The sequence below is a fragment of the Nomascus leucogenys genome, chromosome 6, assembly GCF_006542625.1.
Source record: "Nomascus leucogenys isolate Asia chromosome 6, Asia_NLE_v1, whole genome shotgun sequence".
NCBI classification, from domain to species: domain Eukaryota; kingdom Metazoa; phylum Chordata; class Mammalia; order Primates; family Hylobatidae; genus Nomascus; species Nomascus leucogenys.
In genome coordinates this window covers 105,062,756-105,080,737 of record NC_044386.1, presented here as the reverse complement: position 1 = coordinate 105,080,737, position 17,982 = coordinate 105,062,756, and the positions used below count along the sequence as shown (strand labels likewise).

General features: G+C 43.0%; 1 protein-coding gene across 1 annotated transcript in view; it reads right to left on the bottom strand.

Annotated features, from left to right (window-relative positions):
• The window catches only part of AGBL1 (ATP/GTP binding protein like 1), a 518,802-nt gene that overhangs the window by 425,303 nt on the left and 75,517 nt on the right, over nucleotides 1-17,982 (bottom strand). The window contains 1 exon segment of the mRNA XM_030813842.1: nucleotides 8,953-8,990. Within this exon segment, the coding sequence (XP_030669702.1) occupies nucleotides 8,953-8,990 (38 nt within the window).

The window sequence follows — 17,982 nt, the reverse complement described above, 5'->3', positions numbered from 1 at the left end:
TAAGAACTAGGATTAGTGGCAATCGCAACCCAACAATATCTTATGTGACCAAGAGCTTTGTATCAAACAAGAAAAACTCAACCCCACCATCCACAGCTGTGTTGGACCCAGAATGGGTGCCTGGGAACACCCTGGCCACCTTGGGAAGATGGAATTATACTGCCCATCCTGCCTGCCAGTAAAATCCCAACTGGAAGCTGACCCTCCTCACTGAGTCAGGTTCAGTTCAATTGTTTAATTAGGTCTGTTAGTCCCAAGAGACTCAGAATTTACTTGACTAGGGGTGGGGGATGAGAACAATATTTGGATCTTCCTCCAGGTCAAACTTCACTAGTTCTTCCTTATTGCCACTTCGTAGTAAAATTTAACACATTTTCAAACCTCCCAAGGAAAGTGTCAGCCCATTTCTTAAGTTGTAATCTCAAACAACAGACTGGGCTCTGAAAGAGTCCCTTGAGTATATTTATTTCAGAGGTTTCCAAACTTGATTTCTTCTGGCCCCTCAGGAACTTCTTTGGGTGTTTCTCAATGCCTATCAAGAGCCAAGGAAAGGGAGGGGCAAGGGACAGGTCATGCTGTCATTAATTGGGGTCCCCCCTTACCCCCCATTGTTTGCTTTATGCGTGCAATTTCCCTCATAAGATTTTATGTTCAAAAAAAAAAAAAAGGTTTTGCTACTAAAGAATTCCTAATCTCCCCACCTGGGCTAGCCCTCCCATGTTTGAAAAATCAAACTGAAGTCAAGTGTAATGGCAAAGAACTAGTTTAAAGTCACAGAGCCAATCAATGGCTGCACTGAACCCAGAGTCCAGTTTCCTGACTCCATGTGGAAGGCAGGAATAATCTTTGAAATATGAAGCTTTTCTCCTTTGGAAATGGTCACAACTGAGTTCAAATTTTAGCTCTTCATTTACCGTGTGTGGGATCTTGGGCAAGTCACTAACCTCTCCTAATTACACCTTCCTTGCATGTAAAATGGGGATCATAATATCACAGGCTCTAGCGAGAATGAGATGCCGTGTGTAAAGCGCCTAGCAAGTGCTGTGCTCCATAATTATTGACAGTCATTACTCACTGCAGGTACTTCTAATAAACAGTCATTCTCTCCCTACTCCCTGCCCTCCTTCCCACTTCGCTGAGGGCTGGCAGTAAAAGGTTCACAAAATATGCTATGACACGGGATGAGGGCTACATGCAGGGCGGGGAGGCAGAAGGGCATTGTCCTTACGTGGTGTTTTCCTGACCAGGCAAGGAAGGTAACAGCTTATCAAAGAGCGAGAGGGGAAATGGGGAGACGTAACTACAAGATGTTCTAGGATTCACCAGAGGCAGCTCTGAAAAAGCAGCTCCGGGTGCTCCTGCCCTCCGTAAGTCCCGCTCCATCATGCTAACATCACTGAAAATGCAACAAATTCCATCGGCTGTTCTCACCCCGGGCTCTGCTCACCCTGCCTCCTCCCAACTCCCTTAAATAATGGCTTAGCAAATGCCTCTGAGACCATCTTCAGCTAATTTCCTTCAAGACATGCAAGCTGCTAACGCTGGGAAGCACAGATAGTGTGGAATAGCAAATATGGCCAAAATTAGATTAAAATAACCTCCTGATAAACAAATTACTCACCGAAAATAAATATTGGACTAGCGCAGCCAAGTTAACTAAAAGAACAGCACCACCACATGGCCGGAAGAGGAACGACATGCTCTACTGTCTGCGGCTCAGCCCAAGGCCCGCCCAACCTACTGAGTCTGACCGCCCCAAGGGGACAGGGACGGGGGCGACGAGGACAGGTAGTATCCCTTTAGCCTAAACTTCTTAAGCTCTTCTATGGACTTATGCAAAAGACATAACATTTTGGCAGAGAGGACTGAATTTGGAGCCAAGGGAAAAAACCCATGTGCCAAGTTGAACATAGCATGGCATAAGAGGAGTCTGTAATTCTTCCTGCTTCCTTCCTCTCTCTCACCCCACCATTCATCAGCCGGCCTGAGGCTCAGCCTCAGGGCAGCAGAGACCCTGGCCCTTTACACAGCCATGGTGGTGTGCTGGGTACCTCTTGCTGGGTCCCACTCAGATGCCTACAAGGCATGGACCATGTTCTTTTCTAACCTGAATGACAGATACCCCCTCCCACAATAATCCTTCTAATACTTAGACAGTATTTATTTAGCTTTTTTTCAGCTTCCAGTCATATCTTCTTTAGGCTAAATAAACCTAGCCTCGTTAATTTCCTCGGTTCAGCACAGGGCTCAGGTCCCAGGGGTCTGGAGACTGGCAGGTAAGCCCTGAAGCCCACTAACGACGTGAGTTACTTCAGCTTTCCAAACATCAGTTCCTACACCTGTAAAATGGAGATTATAATACCTCCTTGATAGGCTAACTGTGTATAGAGTGCCTGACATACTAAGAACTCTCGATAAATGGTAGATATTTGGGTTGTCATTTCAAACCAACAGCATGATGGATATAGCTTGCTATGCTGCATTCCTACACACTCAATCACAGCCGTCCATCCCAGTGTGACAAATGCAAAAATCTATCAATATTATTTGAAGCAAATTTTTGGCTCATCACAGAAATATACTGCATGCTTCTCCAGAAGTTATGGTAGAAGAAGAGACATCAGCTCTATAATCACACCACAATTTGATTCCTTCTGGGGACGGGAATTAGGCTGGACTCTTCACCAAGGCATAGTGAAAGCAAATGTGTGAGGCTTAAGGCGGGAACCTGGAATTCTTTCTTAGTCAACATTAATGTATTAGCAGCTCCTCTGGGTGAAGCCCAGTATGAGGTATGGGGGATCCAGTAGAATCCCAGTTCCTTTGGAGCTATACCCAGTAGGAAAAATATGCATACACACATAATATGCAAAAAAAATACATGATTCATCAAATACAGTACAGTTAGTTCTCTGAAATATAAACATAAGGTTCTATGAACAGTGCTATTTGTGCTGAGACCCAAAGAAGAGCTAGACATGAAACATTCAAAGTCTCAGAAATCAAGGTGGAGCACGTCCTCTCTCTGGTCCTCAGTTTCCTCCTGTGAAAATAAGGGGGATGGGGGAGGTAAGATCAATAGTTTTCTGGGTTCACAGGAGCCCTGTTTTTTTGTGAATGTGTCTCAGAGCCCGCCTTGGGGGGGAATTGATGGGAGCCAGGCAGACCTGACTCTGAGCTCTCTACTCAAAAACTGCATGTGTCAATTACCTCAATTCAACCATCACAATGTCTACATATTTCAAAGCATCATGTTGTGCACCACAAATATATACATTTTAATTTTTCAATTAAAAATGAATAATAGGAATGAATTTTTAAAAACAAATATTTGAATACCCCTGGATGAGACAGCCTTGAAGTTGTTTTCCAGTTCTCACAGTCTGACTCCATGGCCCTCATCTGGAAACTAAAGGAAGAAATACACTCTCTGGGCAGAACCTTGGGGGCATCATTCTCGTCAAGGCAGAGAAGAGCCCAGAGCCAGGAGGGCAGACCACAGGCAGTGTGGAAACACAGAATTTACATGCAAGTTCAGTGACAGCTGCATTGATCCACTGGTACTTGTGCATGGTCATGAGATCAAAGGATTAACAACGCCAACCATCCTAAAACATACATTGCCATTCCGAGGACTCCTTGGAACTCTTAGATAAAGACCTGATCTGGGTGCATATCAAAGATGGCCCCTTCTTTGACATTTTGTAGTAGAGCAGCCATTTGGCCATCAATCACATTCTCCCGTCTCTGCATTGCTGATTGCCAGGTCACAGCAGACGACTCCTGAGACCGTGAGGCTGTCTGTTCCTGATCCGGCTCTCCGTACTTAGAATGCCCTCCCTTCCTAGCCTCCTGGAGCAACAGGCTGACGGGCTGTCCCTGTGAGCCAGCCAGACAGAGCATTAACTAGGAAGATCTGTGAGAAGTCTCAACTTCCTGCCAAACTTCCCATTAGCTCTTTTACATCTCTCCCTCCCTCTTTTCTTCTCTGTCTCTCTTCCTTTGCTAACTTGCTTTTCTGTTCCCATGCCCCAACTTCTGCAAACTTCCAGACTCCTTTAAATGCTAATTCTTAAATTGGAGAGTGGTCTGACAGAGACTTATCATTCCCTTATTAAGTTTTAGGGCCTGAACCAGAAGGTGTTTTCTTGTTGCAAGAATATGACCTTTAAATCTGGACAGCAAGGCTAATACTAAGACATTATTTGAAGATTCATTTCTGGAGCCAGTACAAATCAGGCATAATCCCATTGTTGCACGCTTACTCAAGTGCCGCTTCCAGGGTCACAATTTTTCAAAAATGCATTTATGCCTAATGCTCATGGAAGGTAATTGAGGAAGCAAAAAGAAAGAGGGAAAGGTGGACAGGGAAATGAGAAACAGTGAAAAGGATGAGGGAAAAAGAGGAAAAGACAGAGATGAAGGTAGAAGTAGAGGAGATGAGATAAAGGCAGAATGAAGGCAGATGATAAGAAAGGGTGATATGGCTTGGCTGTGTCCCCGCCCAAATCTCATCTTGAATTGAAGGGACCTGGTGGGAGGTAATTGAATCATGGGGGCAGTTACCCTCATGCTGTTCTCATAATAGTGAGTGAGTTCTCATGAGATATGATGGTTTCATAAGGGTTTTTTTGCCCTTTTGCTCGGCACTTCTGCTTGCTATTGCCATGTGAAGAAGGACATGTTTGCTTCCCCTTCTGCCATGATTGTAAGTTTCCTGAGGCCTCCTTGGCCCTGCAAAACTGAGTCAATTAAACCTCTTTCCTTTGTAAATTACCCAGCCTCAGGTATTTCTTCATAGCAGCATGAGAACAGACTAATACAGAGGGAAAAACAAAGGACATGTTGTTTTATTATATTAAAAAATTGCCTGAAATAATAAGTAGCACTATTTCCTGACTAAAGCCTTACTACATTTCAGGAATAAAAAGCTAAATGTGTTTGGATAGGATAAAGCATAAAAAGGCAAAGCTTTCAATACAGGACAATTTAGGGTGGGATGTGTGCATGTGTGAATGGAGAAGACGGGAACTGATACAAGGAAAGGCACGGGATTTGGATTAGACCATTCCAGCCGATATAGACAGAAAGGAACCTTGAGTCAGCAATGATTTTTAATTTGTAGGATCCCAAATTGCTGAGATAATTGGAGAAGAGAACTAGGATTTCCAGGTTTATTTTGCCTGCTATTGCCCAGAAAGAGAAAGAGATGGGAAATCTGTTTGCTTCATTTCTCTTTTCCCAACACCCACATATTCTACACTGGCTTTTCATGCAGTGGCTACTTGATGAAAGAGAAAGCTGAATAATGAGATCTTCCAAATGCAACGCAGGTGATCTTTCCCTTGCTTTCTGTGGTTACTGTGGGTAGACTCCAAGTCTCCCTGATCCCTCACTTCTGTTTCTCCTGGGGATGGCCTCTGCCTGTCACTACTTGATAGGGCCTCAGTGGCCTCAGATTTCCAACCCACCCTAGTGTTTACTGTCACAGGACCACTGACTGCCCCCTCTCCCTGCAAAGTAGTGGGTCTTTACTCCTGGCTTTACTTAGATCAGATAATTATTTCCCTTTTGTGATGCAATTACAGAGAACGACTACAATGGCCAACTTTTATACTCACTGACAAGCAAAGATCAAGGTCAGAATAATCACCAGCTAAAAGGAGTGTGCCTTCAGGAGCTAAAGGTTTACATAAACGTTCCCAGATATCAGTGCCAGATGGTGAAGTCTTGAATTTGAGACAGAAACTGACTTCCTGAATTTAAGTTCAGCTGAGGCGAACTCACTCTGGGATCCAAGTCGAAAGATATTCCACATCAGGTCTCAACTGTGCATGACATACAGGCAATGTAAAACAAATAGAAAATTCCACAACACTTGTATGCCCTGCAGCAACCCCTGACTCATCAGAATGGTGGTACCATCTATAATTAGACCCTTCATGCCATCAATACTTTTGATAGGCTTGTAAAACAAAGATGGCAGCTGCCTAGCATGCTGTTATTACTTCTCCCCAAATCCATGACAGACTTTGCTATTTAAATGTAGTCCTCTTTCTTGCTGAGCTTAAACATGATCTCAGAATTCTCCTACCCACACACTGGACTTTCTACTCATTATGAAATCTATTTGCCCTCCTCATTCTCAGACCCTCAAGATCCTGTAGAATCTGTTTCCCTCCAAAGTACTTTGTAAATGCTTACAATGACATTCTGCCTTCAGTGTGCTTACCTCTTATGAACCCATATGAATGATGCTGATACTGAGGAATTTCACATCAACTGTGCAAGAAGCGCATTTCTCGGAAATATCAATGAAGGTATTTGGGAAGGGGTCTTTTGAAACTTTGAATGAGCTTCAGCTCATGTGTGTACCCAAATACACATCAGTGATTCTCAACAAGAGGGAATTTTACTGCCCAACCCCCATGGGGGATATTTGGCAGAGTCTGATGATAATTTTTTTGTTACAACTGAGGCATGATACTGGCATCTGGTGGGTAGAGGCCAGGGATGTTGCTGTATATCCTGCAATGCACAGAACAGACTCTAACAGCAAAGAATTATCCTGTCCAAAATGCCAATGGTACATTGAGAAACCGTGGTACACATCAAAGCTGAGTATTCAGTGTTAGAAAGAATGTTAGAGAACCTCTCATCCAACTCCCTTGTGGGAGTAACACAAGAGATGTATAGACAGCTCAGCAGAATTAGCAAATAGGCTATACATCCTCCTAACGGGACACTAAAACCCGTTTTATATGTGGAGGACAGCAAGCTATTGCAGTTCTCCACCAATCTATTAGAACAGGTAAATAGAGATGAGAATGACGAATGTTTAGATCATTGGTTCTATGCATGGATGTTAGATTCAGGTAGTAGGGGGCAGTATTGCCATTTTTACACATGGGAAAAAATCACAAATCATGTATTCATTTAAAAATTTGGTATCCCAGTACTTAAAATTCTTTAAAAAAGAAAACCAAACAAAAAATTTAGTCAACAAATACTTATTTCAGGCTCTTCATTGTGCTGAGGCAAGTAATACAACAACCAATACAGATGACGCTCTCCCTCAAAAGCTTGCAGTCTGCTGGAAGAGACAGATAATAGCAATTTTGTCACAGTGTAATCAAGTCTGAGTTGGGAGAGCCTGTAAGAGCACTGGGGAGGGGCATCCAAGTTGTGGCAGTCAGGGAAAGGATTTTCAGAGGAGGCAATATCTGAGCTAAGCTCTAAAGGGAAAGAAGAAGTTAGAAATTCTAAAAGCTGAGCCCCAGCACTGCACACTCAGCCTACTAGGCATGGCCGGTGTGTTGAAACCCTAGCTACATGGTCTGAGCCTGAATCAAGCTGTGTTTGCACTGGCTATTGGTTTTTCCTGGGCTGAAGCATTATGTTCCTGATCAACACAGTTAACAACTGACATAAGACTACTTTCACAGTTTTACACATCTAGGTAGGTACAATTTATATCAGGATGCTCAACCCTAAGCTCAAGAGCTAAGGAAAGTGTGTGTGCGGAAAGTAAGCCAGCCTTACTCAGCTCTCTGGGATCCCTTCCCATGAAACATCAAGTCCTCCATGCCAAGGCTGGGCTGGGGGGATTTGAGAGATAGCTTCTTTCCCAAGGCATGACATTCACAGGCTGGCCTACCAGGTTGCTCTCAGCATCTTTTCCTCCTGCAATTCAACACCCCCTCACCTTGCTGCATCAAACACCAGGCATTTGGGAGCAACCGAGGGAGCAGATAAATAATGAGAACCGAGATGCCAAACCTGAAGGAAGTTCAGTCTGAAGAATGAATGGTCCTCTCCCCAGAACCCACAGGTAACACTTCCATCCCTTCCTATCTCCAGGGCTTCATAACCCCTACCTCTTCACTCCCCCATCCTGCTCTTACCACCTCCACTCTACCTGCAGGTCTTTAAGCTGTGGATAGACTTGCGTCTCATATCAAATTCAAATAAACTAAATGAATTCAAGCTTCAATTTGTCTAAGCCTATAAAGGGAAACAGTATGTGATTTGGCTCTTTCTCTGTGCTTACAGTTGACAGAGATGTATGGATGGGGGAGAGAGTGTTTTTATTTTTATTTATTTATTTAAAAGTTTTATTAAAGTTCACCTATTACCCACAGGCCTCAGGCTCCCTATAGAGAAACAAATATCACAATTGAAGCAGCTGGTTTCCAAGGTACCAAATTAAAATAGATGAAGAGGTAAGGAGGAAAAAAATGAGTAAAAACATTAAGCTAAGACTTCTTCCCTCCCAAGTGCATTGTGCCTGCTATTATATTGCACACATGAAACTGACTCCCAATGTAATTAGGCCAGGGCTACCAGGCAAAAAATTCCTCAAATTATTCAGAACCCCAGAGCTATTCTTTTGCAATCACTCAAGTAACTGAGAAAAGAGTCAACTTTTAAATATAAATTTGTTATCAGCATCAACATTGTCCAAGCAATTCCCAACACTCCACCTGTCCAAGAATATAGACTCATGAGCTGAGCTGAATTGAGAACCAAATACAGGAATACTGCTCTCCAGCCAGCCAAAATCTTTTCTTCCACTGGAACCTGGAGTTTATTTCAACAATCTTTAGGGACTGCTGGCTCTGTTAGACAGGGGTGGAGGGTCCACCAGCTCCACAGTAGACAATATACCCCCTTTAGGGTCCATTGTCTTCGTGGCATTATGTATGGATAATGTTTATTTTCTCTTTGTGGTCATGTACCTGGAACAGCCATAATATTCTCTATCTTACCCCAAAGACCCAGGACATGACTTTATCGCTTTCAAGGTCAGAAATTAGCCATAGGTGCTTGAGAAATAGTAGTTCATGAAAAAAAAAAAAAAAAAAAAAAAAGATCGAGCCATGGGGACCAGAGTGTATCTTTCATTAAACCCAGAGGGGAAAGAAATAGCCACCCTTCAAAAGAGGTGCTTACTGGATTTCAGCAATGCTGCCAAAACTTCAGTGGCTGCCCTGGGGAAAGAGAAAGAAAAGTAACAGTCAACGTTCAATGGTCTTTTTGTCAGCACATGGATCCCACAGCCAGCATGCCCATTGCCACCCCATAACAGACCCATGATTAACCAGGTAGCAGGCAATCTATTGATTGCCTCGCTGACCATTAAAGAGGCATAAATGCAGAAATCACGCTGAGCGAAGTGTCCATCTTGTAGATGGGTCTCTGAGGTCCCCTCCGCTGCTGAAAATCTCTTTCTCTCCCCTGCTTGCCTCCCACCTTCCACCAACTTCCTTGCACAGAGTGGCTCATTTTTTTATTATTCATACCAGGCAGAGCTCTTGTCAGTCTCTTGATTTGTTTCTGGAAACATGCAGAGACTCTGGAGGATGGTCTGGGAAGGAGTGGGGCTTGGGGGCTTAGTGAATGTAGCAGCACAGTGCAAACTTCTTGAAACACTCATACCCCTGGGGATGTAGTGGAAAATGTATTCACACATTGGAAAGAGAGGCTGTTTCCTTAGGGTGGAAAATAGTTATGTCGGGATTTTTCTTCCAAATTCATCGCTTTCTTCCATGGAGGAATGTCACAGTCTTTGCAACAAAGGGACGCATATGAGAATGAAAAATACTTTTTGACCCACATCTTAGTGATTTTTCAATCTGTTTCCTGCTTCTGAGAAGGTCACACAAAAATCTACCTACAGGGCAGAGGAAAACTTCACTGGCATTGAGGGCAGCGTGGTATAATTATAGGGAGGAGAGCTGTGCTTGCTTTTTTAAAAAAATAGAAGATTCTGTGTGGCCCTAGTAACTTAACCTTAAGGCCTGCTAAGCAGTGATCTGTTTCCACCACCTCTCTCAGGATTGGAGGAACAGGCCAAAGAGGCTAGATCACACTTCCAAGACTATACAGACATGTCAGTAGAGCTCGGTTCCCAATCCCAGGAATCTCGCTGCACACCTCTGCTTCCTCCCCATCTGTTGTTCTCCAGAATCTCTCACTGGCCCTACCCTGGCTTCTGACTGGTCAATGAAAGTTCACTTTGCAATATATTAGCTAATACTGCACAACAGAGCCAGCAGTAAAAAGGAAGATAAATGAAAGAATAAATATAAAGTAAAATACAATAGAAAAGCAGTACAAGTGAAAGCGTTGCTCCCCATAACCTACGAGGCAGTTCTGCAAGAGCAAAAGCCTGAAATTCACAGGCCCCTATGCAAACCTGCAACTGGGATGACACCCCAGCTCAGGGAGACCAAAATGACCATAGGGCAGTTATAAAGAGGGTGAGGCTAGCTTTCATGGATGGACTACTTCATTTATCCTTCAAACGGTTTTCCTCTTATCAACTTTCAGCTTCTTCAATCCCACTGTTGTTGAATCCCACAGAGTTTTGGCAACCGTGGATTGAAGACGGAACACATGGAAAGTGTTTCTGAAAACTCAAGTTGTGTGAAAAATCCAGGCGCCGTAGTATATGGGGCCTGGCTTGGGCTGGGGCAAAAAGAAAATCAGTGTTTTGGGAAAAGCAGGACAGCCTAATTAATTTCATCAAAATGAATGAGCAGAGAAGAAGGAAACCATAGAAACAGGAAAAGAATAAGGATGTTCCAAGCAAGGCGCCTAACCCAATCCTAGCTCAGAGGCCAGGTCTCTAAGGACCACATTTCTAATTTCCATTGCATTTTTGTTTTAGGAAGTTCACAAATGAGGTAATGATCCATTAGATAATAGTTTTATGAGACAGACTAGTGGTGGGGAGGGACAGGTGGCAGACAGACCAGTTAGGAGAATAAGCAACAATAAGGTCTCAAACCCAAAAAGTAGCATGAAGGAAGAAGGGATGAGTTAAAGCCATATTTGAATCTTGCTACTCAAAGTGTGGGTCTCTGACCAGCAGCTTCACATTTTTTGAAAGCCAACTAGAAATGCAGAATCTCAAACCACATCCCTGACCTGCTGAATCAGAATCTTTATTCTAACAGATAATTTATATGCACATGAAAGTTTTAGGATAATTGGTTCAGGGGACAGTATCAATATGGCTTAGTTACTCTTTCGATGTTGAGAGAGCAATTCAAGGTGACTCCCAGATCACATCTCTCTAGAAAGTACCTAATAATATGCTAACCTAAATAAATATTAATCCAAACAGTGACATTATATAGCAGGAAATGCATGATAAGTTTCACATTCATCAAAAAAATTGAAGCTTATTCCTGAGAAACTAGAAAATATTTATTTCTTCCTAGGGCATAAGTGGGAGATCAATGTTTAGTGCAGGAAAGGGCACATTTAGGGCAATGATGGAGATAAGATTTGAGGCCAAAGTCCAATATTCTAAAGAGTTCACATTCAACTCTGTAGGTAATGAGAAGCCATTTGGTTTTTCAAATCGAGATGACGTGGTGTCAAAATGGAAAAGTGAGAGAGAAGTTGTGAGCAAAAAATTAACAACACGCCAGGCGCGGTGGCTCACGCTTGTAATCCCAGCACTTTGGGAGGCCGAGGCAGGCAGATCATGAGGTCAGGAGATCGAGACCACGGTGAAACCCCGTCTCTACTAAAAATACAAAAAATTAGCCAGGCATGGTGGCGGGCGCCTGTAGTCCCAGCTACTCGGAGAGGCTGAGGCAGGAGAAGGGTGTGAACCCAAGAGGCAGAGCTTGCAGTGAGCCAAGATTGCGCCACTGCACTCCAGCCTGGGTGACAGAGCAAGACTCCATCTCAAAAAAAAAAAAAAAAAAAGTTAACAACAGCTGACAAAAGGTGAGCTGTGGAGGATGAAGGAAAGCGAAGAGTCAGTGATGGCCTGGAATAGTTAGGCTAGGTAGTTAGGGGAATAAGAGAGCCATTAACAGACTAAGGAGAGAAGTTGCAGTGTTTAGACAAAACAATGATTTTGATTTTGATGCTGAGTTCAAGATGAAGGGTACAACAGAAGGCTACATGAAACTGTTTGGAATGCTGCTGGAAGCATCATACGGAATTCAGGAATGCAAACACAGTTAGGAATATACATTTATGAATCACTACAGCAGCAATGATCGTCATAGCCAGGCAAGCAGGTGATATCTGCGAGGAAATTCAATCGAGCAGAACAGAGGGCTGCCCCAGGAAAACATTAACACTAGAGGGTAAGAAATCTCTAAAGGAGTCAGAAGATAGGCCAGGCGCGGTGGCTCACGCCTGTAATCCCAGCACTTTGGGAGGCCGAGGCAGGCGGATCACGAGGTCAGGAGATCAAGACCATCCTGGCTAACACGGTGAAACCCCGTCTCTACTAAAAATACAAAAAAATTAGCCAGGCAAGGTGGCGGGCCCCTGTAGTCCCAGCTACTCAGGGGGCTGAGGCAGGAGAATGGCGTGAACCCTGGGGGTCGGAGCCTGAAGTGAGCCGAGATCGCGCCACTGCACTCCAGCCTGGGCGACAGTGAGACTCTGTCTCAAAAAAAATAATAAAAAATAAAAAATAAAATTAAAAAAAAGGAGTCAGAAGATGTGCATTTGAGAAAATAGGAGACCTGCGGATGATTCGTTTGGAAACTGAACATCACTAGACTGTCTAGGCACACTGTTTTTCAAACTGCAAATTTTGACCCAATAGTGCATTGTAAAATTTTACAGGTATCAACTATAGTTTTTAATGAAATAGAAATCAAAATGAAATTCAATTTATCAGAGTCATTTCATGTAGCAAAGGTTAGCAGTGATCTGAGAAATTTTCATTTCAATGCACGAACATACACTTGTGTAGCTACTGGGAATGTGACGTAAGTGCTTTCCTTAAAAAAAAGTTTGTAAAGATGTTGTTTGGGATGTAGTGTCCATATAAGATCTGTATAAAAATAAACATCTGAAATCAACTAATGAGCAAACTGAAAGCACTTGATCTCCCATACGCAGTGCCCAGGATCCAGACATGGAGTCGCTCATGTGCATGTCACCAAGAGGCTCTTTATTTTTGGTTTATTCAGTGGTTACATGTCTGCAGTGCTGGTCCACTCTGAACATTGCTGCTCTGCCACTTGTCTGCCCCCACAGCAAAGCGTGAAGAAAGAAGTAAAACCTATCAGAGCTGAGGCAACTACTCTGTCAACCAACTGCTAAGCCTACAAAAAGCAAAAGTTTAGGCTGCTAAAACTTAAACAACTAAGAAGGCATTCAGTTACTTCCACTCCAAGAGCCAAGCCCATTGTATTGAGTGCATGAACTGGGCCCACAGTTAGTGCCTTTGGAGTGCAAGACTGCCTTCTGCTGGATGTGTGCCTCTGACACCCATGGTTCTGGTAGCTGCACTGATTTTATAGAATAGGACTTCCTTTTTTTTTGATGGAGTTTTGCTCTTGTCCTCCAGGCTGGAGTGTAGTTGTACAATCTCAGCTCACTGCAACCTCCGCCTCTTGGGTTCTAGTGATTCTCCTGATTCAGCCCCCCAAGTAGCTGGGATTACAGGCATGCACCACCATGCCTGGCTAATTTTTGTATTTTTAGTAGAGACGGGGTTTCACCATGTTGGCCAGGCTGATCTTGAACTCCTGACCTCAAGTGAGCTGCCTGTCTCGGCCTCCCAAAGTGCTAGGATTACAGGCATGAGCCACGAGCCACGGTGCACGGCCTGAAGAGGACTTCTCGGGAGGGCACTGTTCTCTTAGAGTTTAAACTCATACCATCATCCCCCATTGTTTGAGCTTCCCTATGGGATGCCCAGGGGAGATAGAAAATAGAAGTGCCAAAATGTCCTCCAACTGGGTGTCCCTGTGTTTACATCAATGAAAGAATCATTTCAGAAATTTTTCAGAACTTCTTGCTCCAAGAGAGTTACAACAGCCAAAGGCAAAGTGGAACGAACCCCATCCTATCTATTTTCACACTGTAGGATAACTCAGTTAAGATTCTAGAGGTCACAGTTCACTTCCACTCTCCTTTTCAGAAAAAGCTAAGCTTAAACTATTGGCAAATTTGTAAATATCCTCTTGTTAAGATTTTAGCAAAACACCACAGAATTGCAATAGTTCAATTTACGTCTTCAAGTTGAAGTAAATTTTAAGACCCATTACAGAAGAGTCTTGAATATTTATCACCCCTATTTAGGGAGCCCCTATAAATGCCAAGCAGCAAGCTAAATGTCCCATATACATCATTATACATCACATTTGATCTTCACGGGAATGCTAGAGGGTGAAATTATTAGTCTTGTTTTACAAACAGCAATAATGAAGTTCACAAAGGGTAAATAATCTTCCCAAGCTTCAGCAGCTAGCAAGAGGCAGTATTCACTGGGCTTGATGGCTCATGCCTGTAGTCCCAGCACTTTGGGAGGCTGAGGAAGGGGGTATCACAAGGTGAAGAGTTCAACACCAGCCTGGCCAAGATGATGAAATCCCATCTCTACTAAAAACTACAAAAAATTAGCTGGGCATGGTGGCAGGCACCTGTAATCCCAGCTACTTGGGAGGCTGAGGCAGGAGAATTGCCTGAACCCAGGCGGTAGAGGTTGCAGTGAACCGAGATTGTGCCACTGCACTCCAGCCTGGGCAACAGAGTGAGACTCCGTCTAAAAAAAAAAAAAAAAAAAGAGGCAGCATTGGCTACAAGTCTACCTCTGGGCGAATTTAAATCTAGTGCTCCTAAAGTCTTCTGTCTACTTTTAACATAATTCTATAAAGAATCTAAAATATCTCTCCGTGCAATATTTTTATCTTTTAAATAAGGATTGTGGAGATCAAGAGGTTAGATGACTGGTGCAGGGTCAGAGGATTCATACATCACAGAGCCAATGAAGCAAACAACTTGTCCAGCTTGAGTCCACTGTTTGATTCAAGATTCTACAAAACACAGTTTGGTACAGCTTAAGTGGGTTTGGATGTTCAATGGTGGTCATGGAGACAAAGAAAAAGAACTCAAGGAGAAGCAAGCCACAGGCATCTTTGAGTGGCAGGACTGAGTTGCTAAATTAGGAGGTAGAGGGCTTGGGTTTGAAGCTTGGAGCAGCCACTTTTCTGCTTCTGGGTTCTGGGTTTATTTGATCTCTCTGAATCTCACAGTCTTTCTCATTTATAAAGTGGGTATAAGATCTAACTGATGGGATGGTGTGAAGAGCGAGATAAAGTAAAATTTAAATTAAATTAAGTTAAAAAGCTTACTACAGTCCCTGAAATGTAATATTATCAGGTTGATCCAAACGTAATTTTTGCCATTAAAAGTAATGGCAAAAACCACAATTACGTTTGTACCAACCTAATAACTTGAATGTCATTGTTGGATCATGGGAGGTGGAATGGGTACCAAGTGAGGAAGTAGGTTTATCTCTGTATATGTGTTTGCCGGCAGTGAGCCTGCAGGGTCATCATTCACCAGTCAGGAGAGGTCACTGGAGAAAAAATATGCTCCTATCCCTGGGTATGTGGAGGAAACATAGGACCAAATTATCTCTTGGAAATCAAATATTCTGTGGCACAGATGGCCTAGATATAGCAGTGCCACCAATATTAGTTATCGATTGCAGTGTAATGTTACCACAATTGTAGCAGCTTGAAACAATATTCATGTATTATCTCACAGTTTATGTGGGGCAGGAATCCGCTTAGGTGGATCCTCTGCTTAGGGTCTGACAAGGCTGCAATCAAGGCATCAGCCAGGGCTGAGTCTTCATCTTGAGGCTCAACTGGGGAAGGATGTTTCCCAACTCAAACAGGTTCTTGGCAAAATACCTTTCCTTGCAGTGCCAGGGCTAAGGACACTGCCGGCTTGCTGTATCAGCAGACAGTAAGACCACACTGCATTTCTACAGGCTAGCTGCAGTTTCTACAAGCCACCAACTGTTCTTTGCAATGGGGGTTTCCCCAACATTACTGCTTACTTCATCAATGAGGAAAGTTTCTATAGAGAGTATGTATGCAATGACCTCTTATAACACAATTATGTAACATAATCACAGGGGTGACCAGGGATGATATGTCCTTACCTGGCCATATTCTGTGCGTTAGAAACAAGTTTCAGCTCTTTCCCATCCTCAAAGGCAGGAAATAACATAAAGGTATAAATAGCAGGAGGTGAGGATCATGGTGGGGGGGCCACCTGAGAGTCTGTCCCCCACCCAAAGCTTCTTGCAATGTTTAGCATCCAGATACCAGGAACCTAACATTCATTTCACTAAGACATGACTCTCCCCAGGCTTCCCCTTTTCAGAGAGTGGAAATACTGTCTTCCCAGAAGCTGAACATGCACCCTTAACACTACCTGCCCTTTCCACCTAGATCTCCATCATTTCCTCAAACACCACTTTGTAACTTCTAGAGTGCTCTTAAGTTGTCCATTCCTTTAGATCTCTGCTGTTGTCACCCTAGCCTAAGCATGTGAGGGTCTGGTACTTTAATGAGAAATGTAATTTCTAGAGCTATTGGTCCTTGGTTGGAATATATATTTTAACTTCGTAGGTTATTCCTTAGGTATATTAGAAAATATAATTAAGCAAAAAGAAATGAAATAAATTAAAATCACCCAAATATCTCTCACCCAACTACTGCTATAGCCCCAAAACTAATCCATCCATATCCACTCTATATCTCCTTCAAGCTCTTCTCCAGTCTGCGCCAGAGAGGTCTTCTCAATCAGAGGCTCTAATTTGAGCACCCTCACATTGCTACCCCACATCCACTCTTGCTCTGGATAAAAATCCAAATCTGAAACATGGACCAGGAGGCCCTACTGAATCTGGCAGATGCCACCCTCTCCAGCTTTGTCCCACACCACTTTCTCTTGCTCTTTATACCTCTGCCCCACTGTCCTTTTTCCAAGACCTAGAGCATGTTCCCATGACTTGTCCTTTGACCTTGCTAATGCTGCAGCCTAAAATGCTCTGGGCCTTTCTCCCCTTCTTTACCTGTATCTCATACTTCATCCTTTTCATCCTAACTTAGGTGTCATTTCCTGTAGAAAGACTCCTTTGACCCCTAGTCCTCTGTTAGGTACATTCATCCTTTTTTCCTCTTTTCTCATTGCACAATTTAGTTTGCAGTTATTCACTCAGTTGTGTGATTGTTTTATTAATGTCTGTCTCCTCTTCCACTCTACAAGCTCCAGAAAATAGAAAACATGTTTTGTTTTGTACTATTCTACCCCTACCACTTAGTCTTATTTGAATACAGATCACCATCAAATGTTTGCTAAACCTTTTTCAAAAGCTAGGCACTGGTCTAAGACTCTTAGTTATATTATTCTTTCATTCAACAAATATTTACTGAGCACCTGCTATGTGTCAGGACAAATTGATAAACCAAAGACTCTTACACCCAAAGAGCTTACATTTGATGGAATTAAAGTGAAAGGAATAGCCAATAGACAAAAGTATTTTTGAAAAGTACACTAAATTAATATTCTTAGATATGATAAATGCCATGGGGATGAAAAGAAAAAACAATAACAAGGTAAAGAGATCAGCTGTACAGGAATGGGTTACAAGATTTAAAAGGTTGGCTGGAGTAGACTTCTTTGATAAAGCAACATATAAATAAAAATATGGAGAGGAAGTGGTTGTCATGCAATTATCAGGAGAAGCATCTGCTGAGCTGAGGGGACAGCCAGTGCAGACACTGTAAGGTGACAATAGCCCTGACCTGTTCAAGGAACAGTGAGATGGACAGGGCTGCTAGAGTTGAGGATGACAGGAGTGGAGCACGACTGAGATGAGGTAGGTACTATAAGGGCTTTGGCTTCACTGTAAGTGGAGGATTCTCTACTGGATTTTGAGCAATGGTTTAGCGTGTTTTAAGAAGACTTCTCTGACACCTCTTTTTTTTAAAAGGACTGGGAAGACAAGAGTAGAAGCCAGAGACCAGTAGAAAGCCATGTGGAGCAAACTAAACACAGCAACAAGTAAAAAGGATTACACACAGGAGTAAATGGGATTTAGTCCAGGAATGCAGGGTTGGCTTGACATCTGAAATTCAGTCAATGTAGTAACCCACCATAATAATAGAATAAAGAATTTGAAAATATCTGATC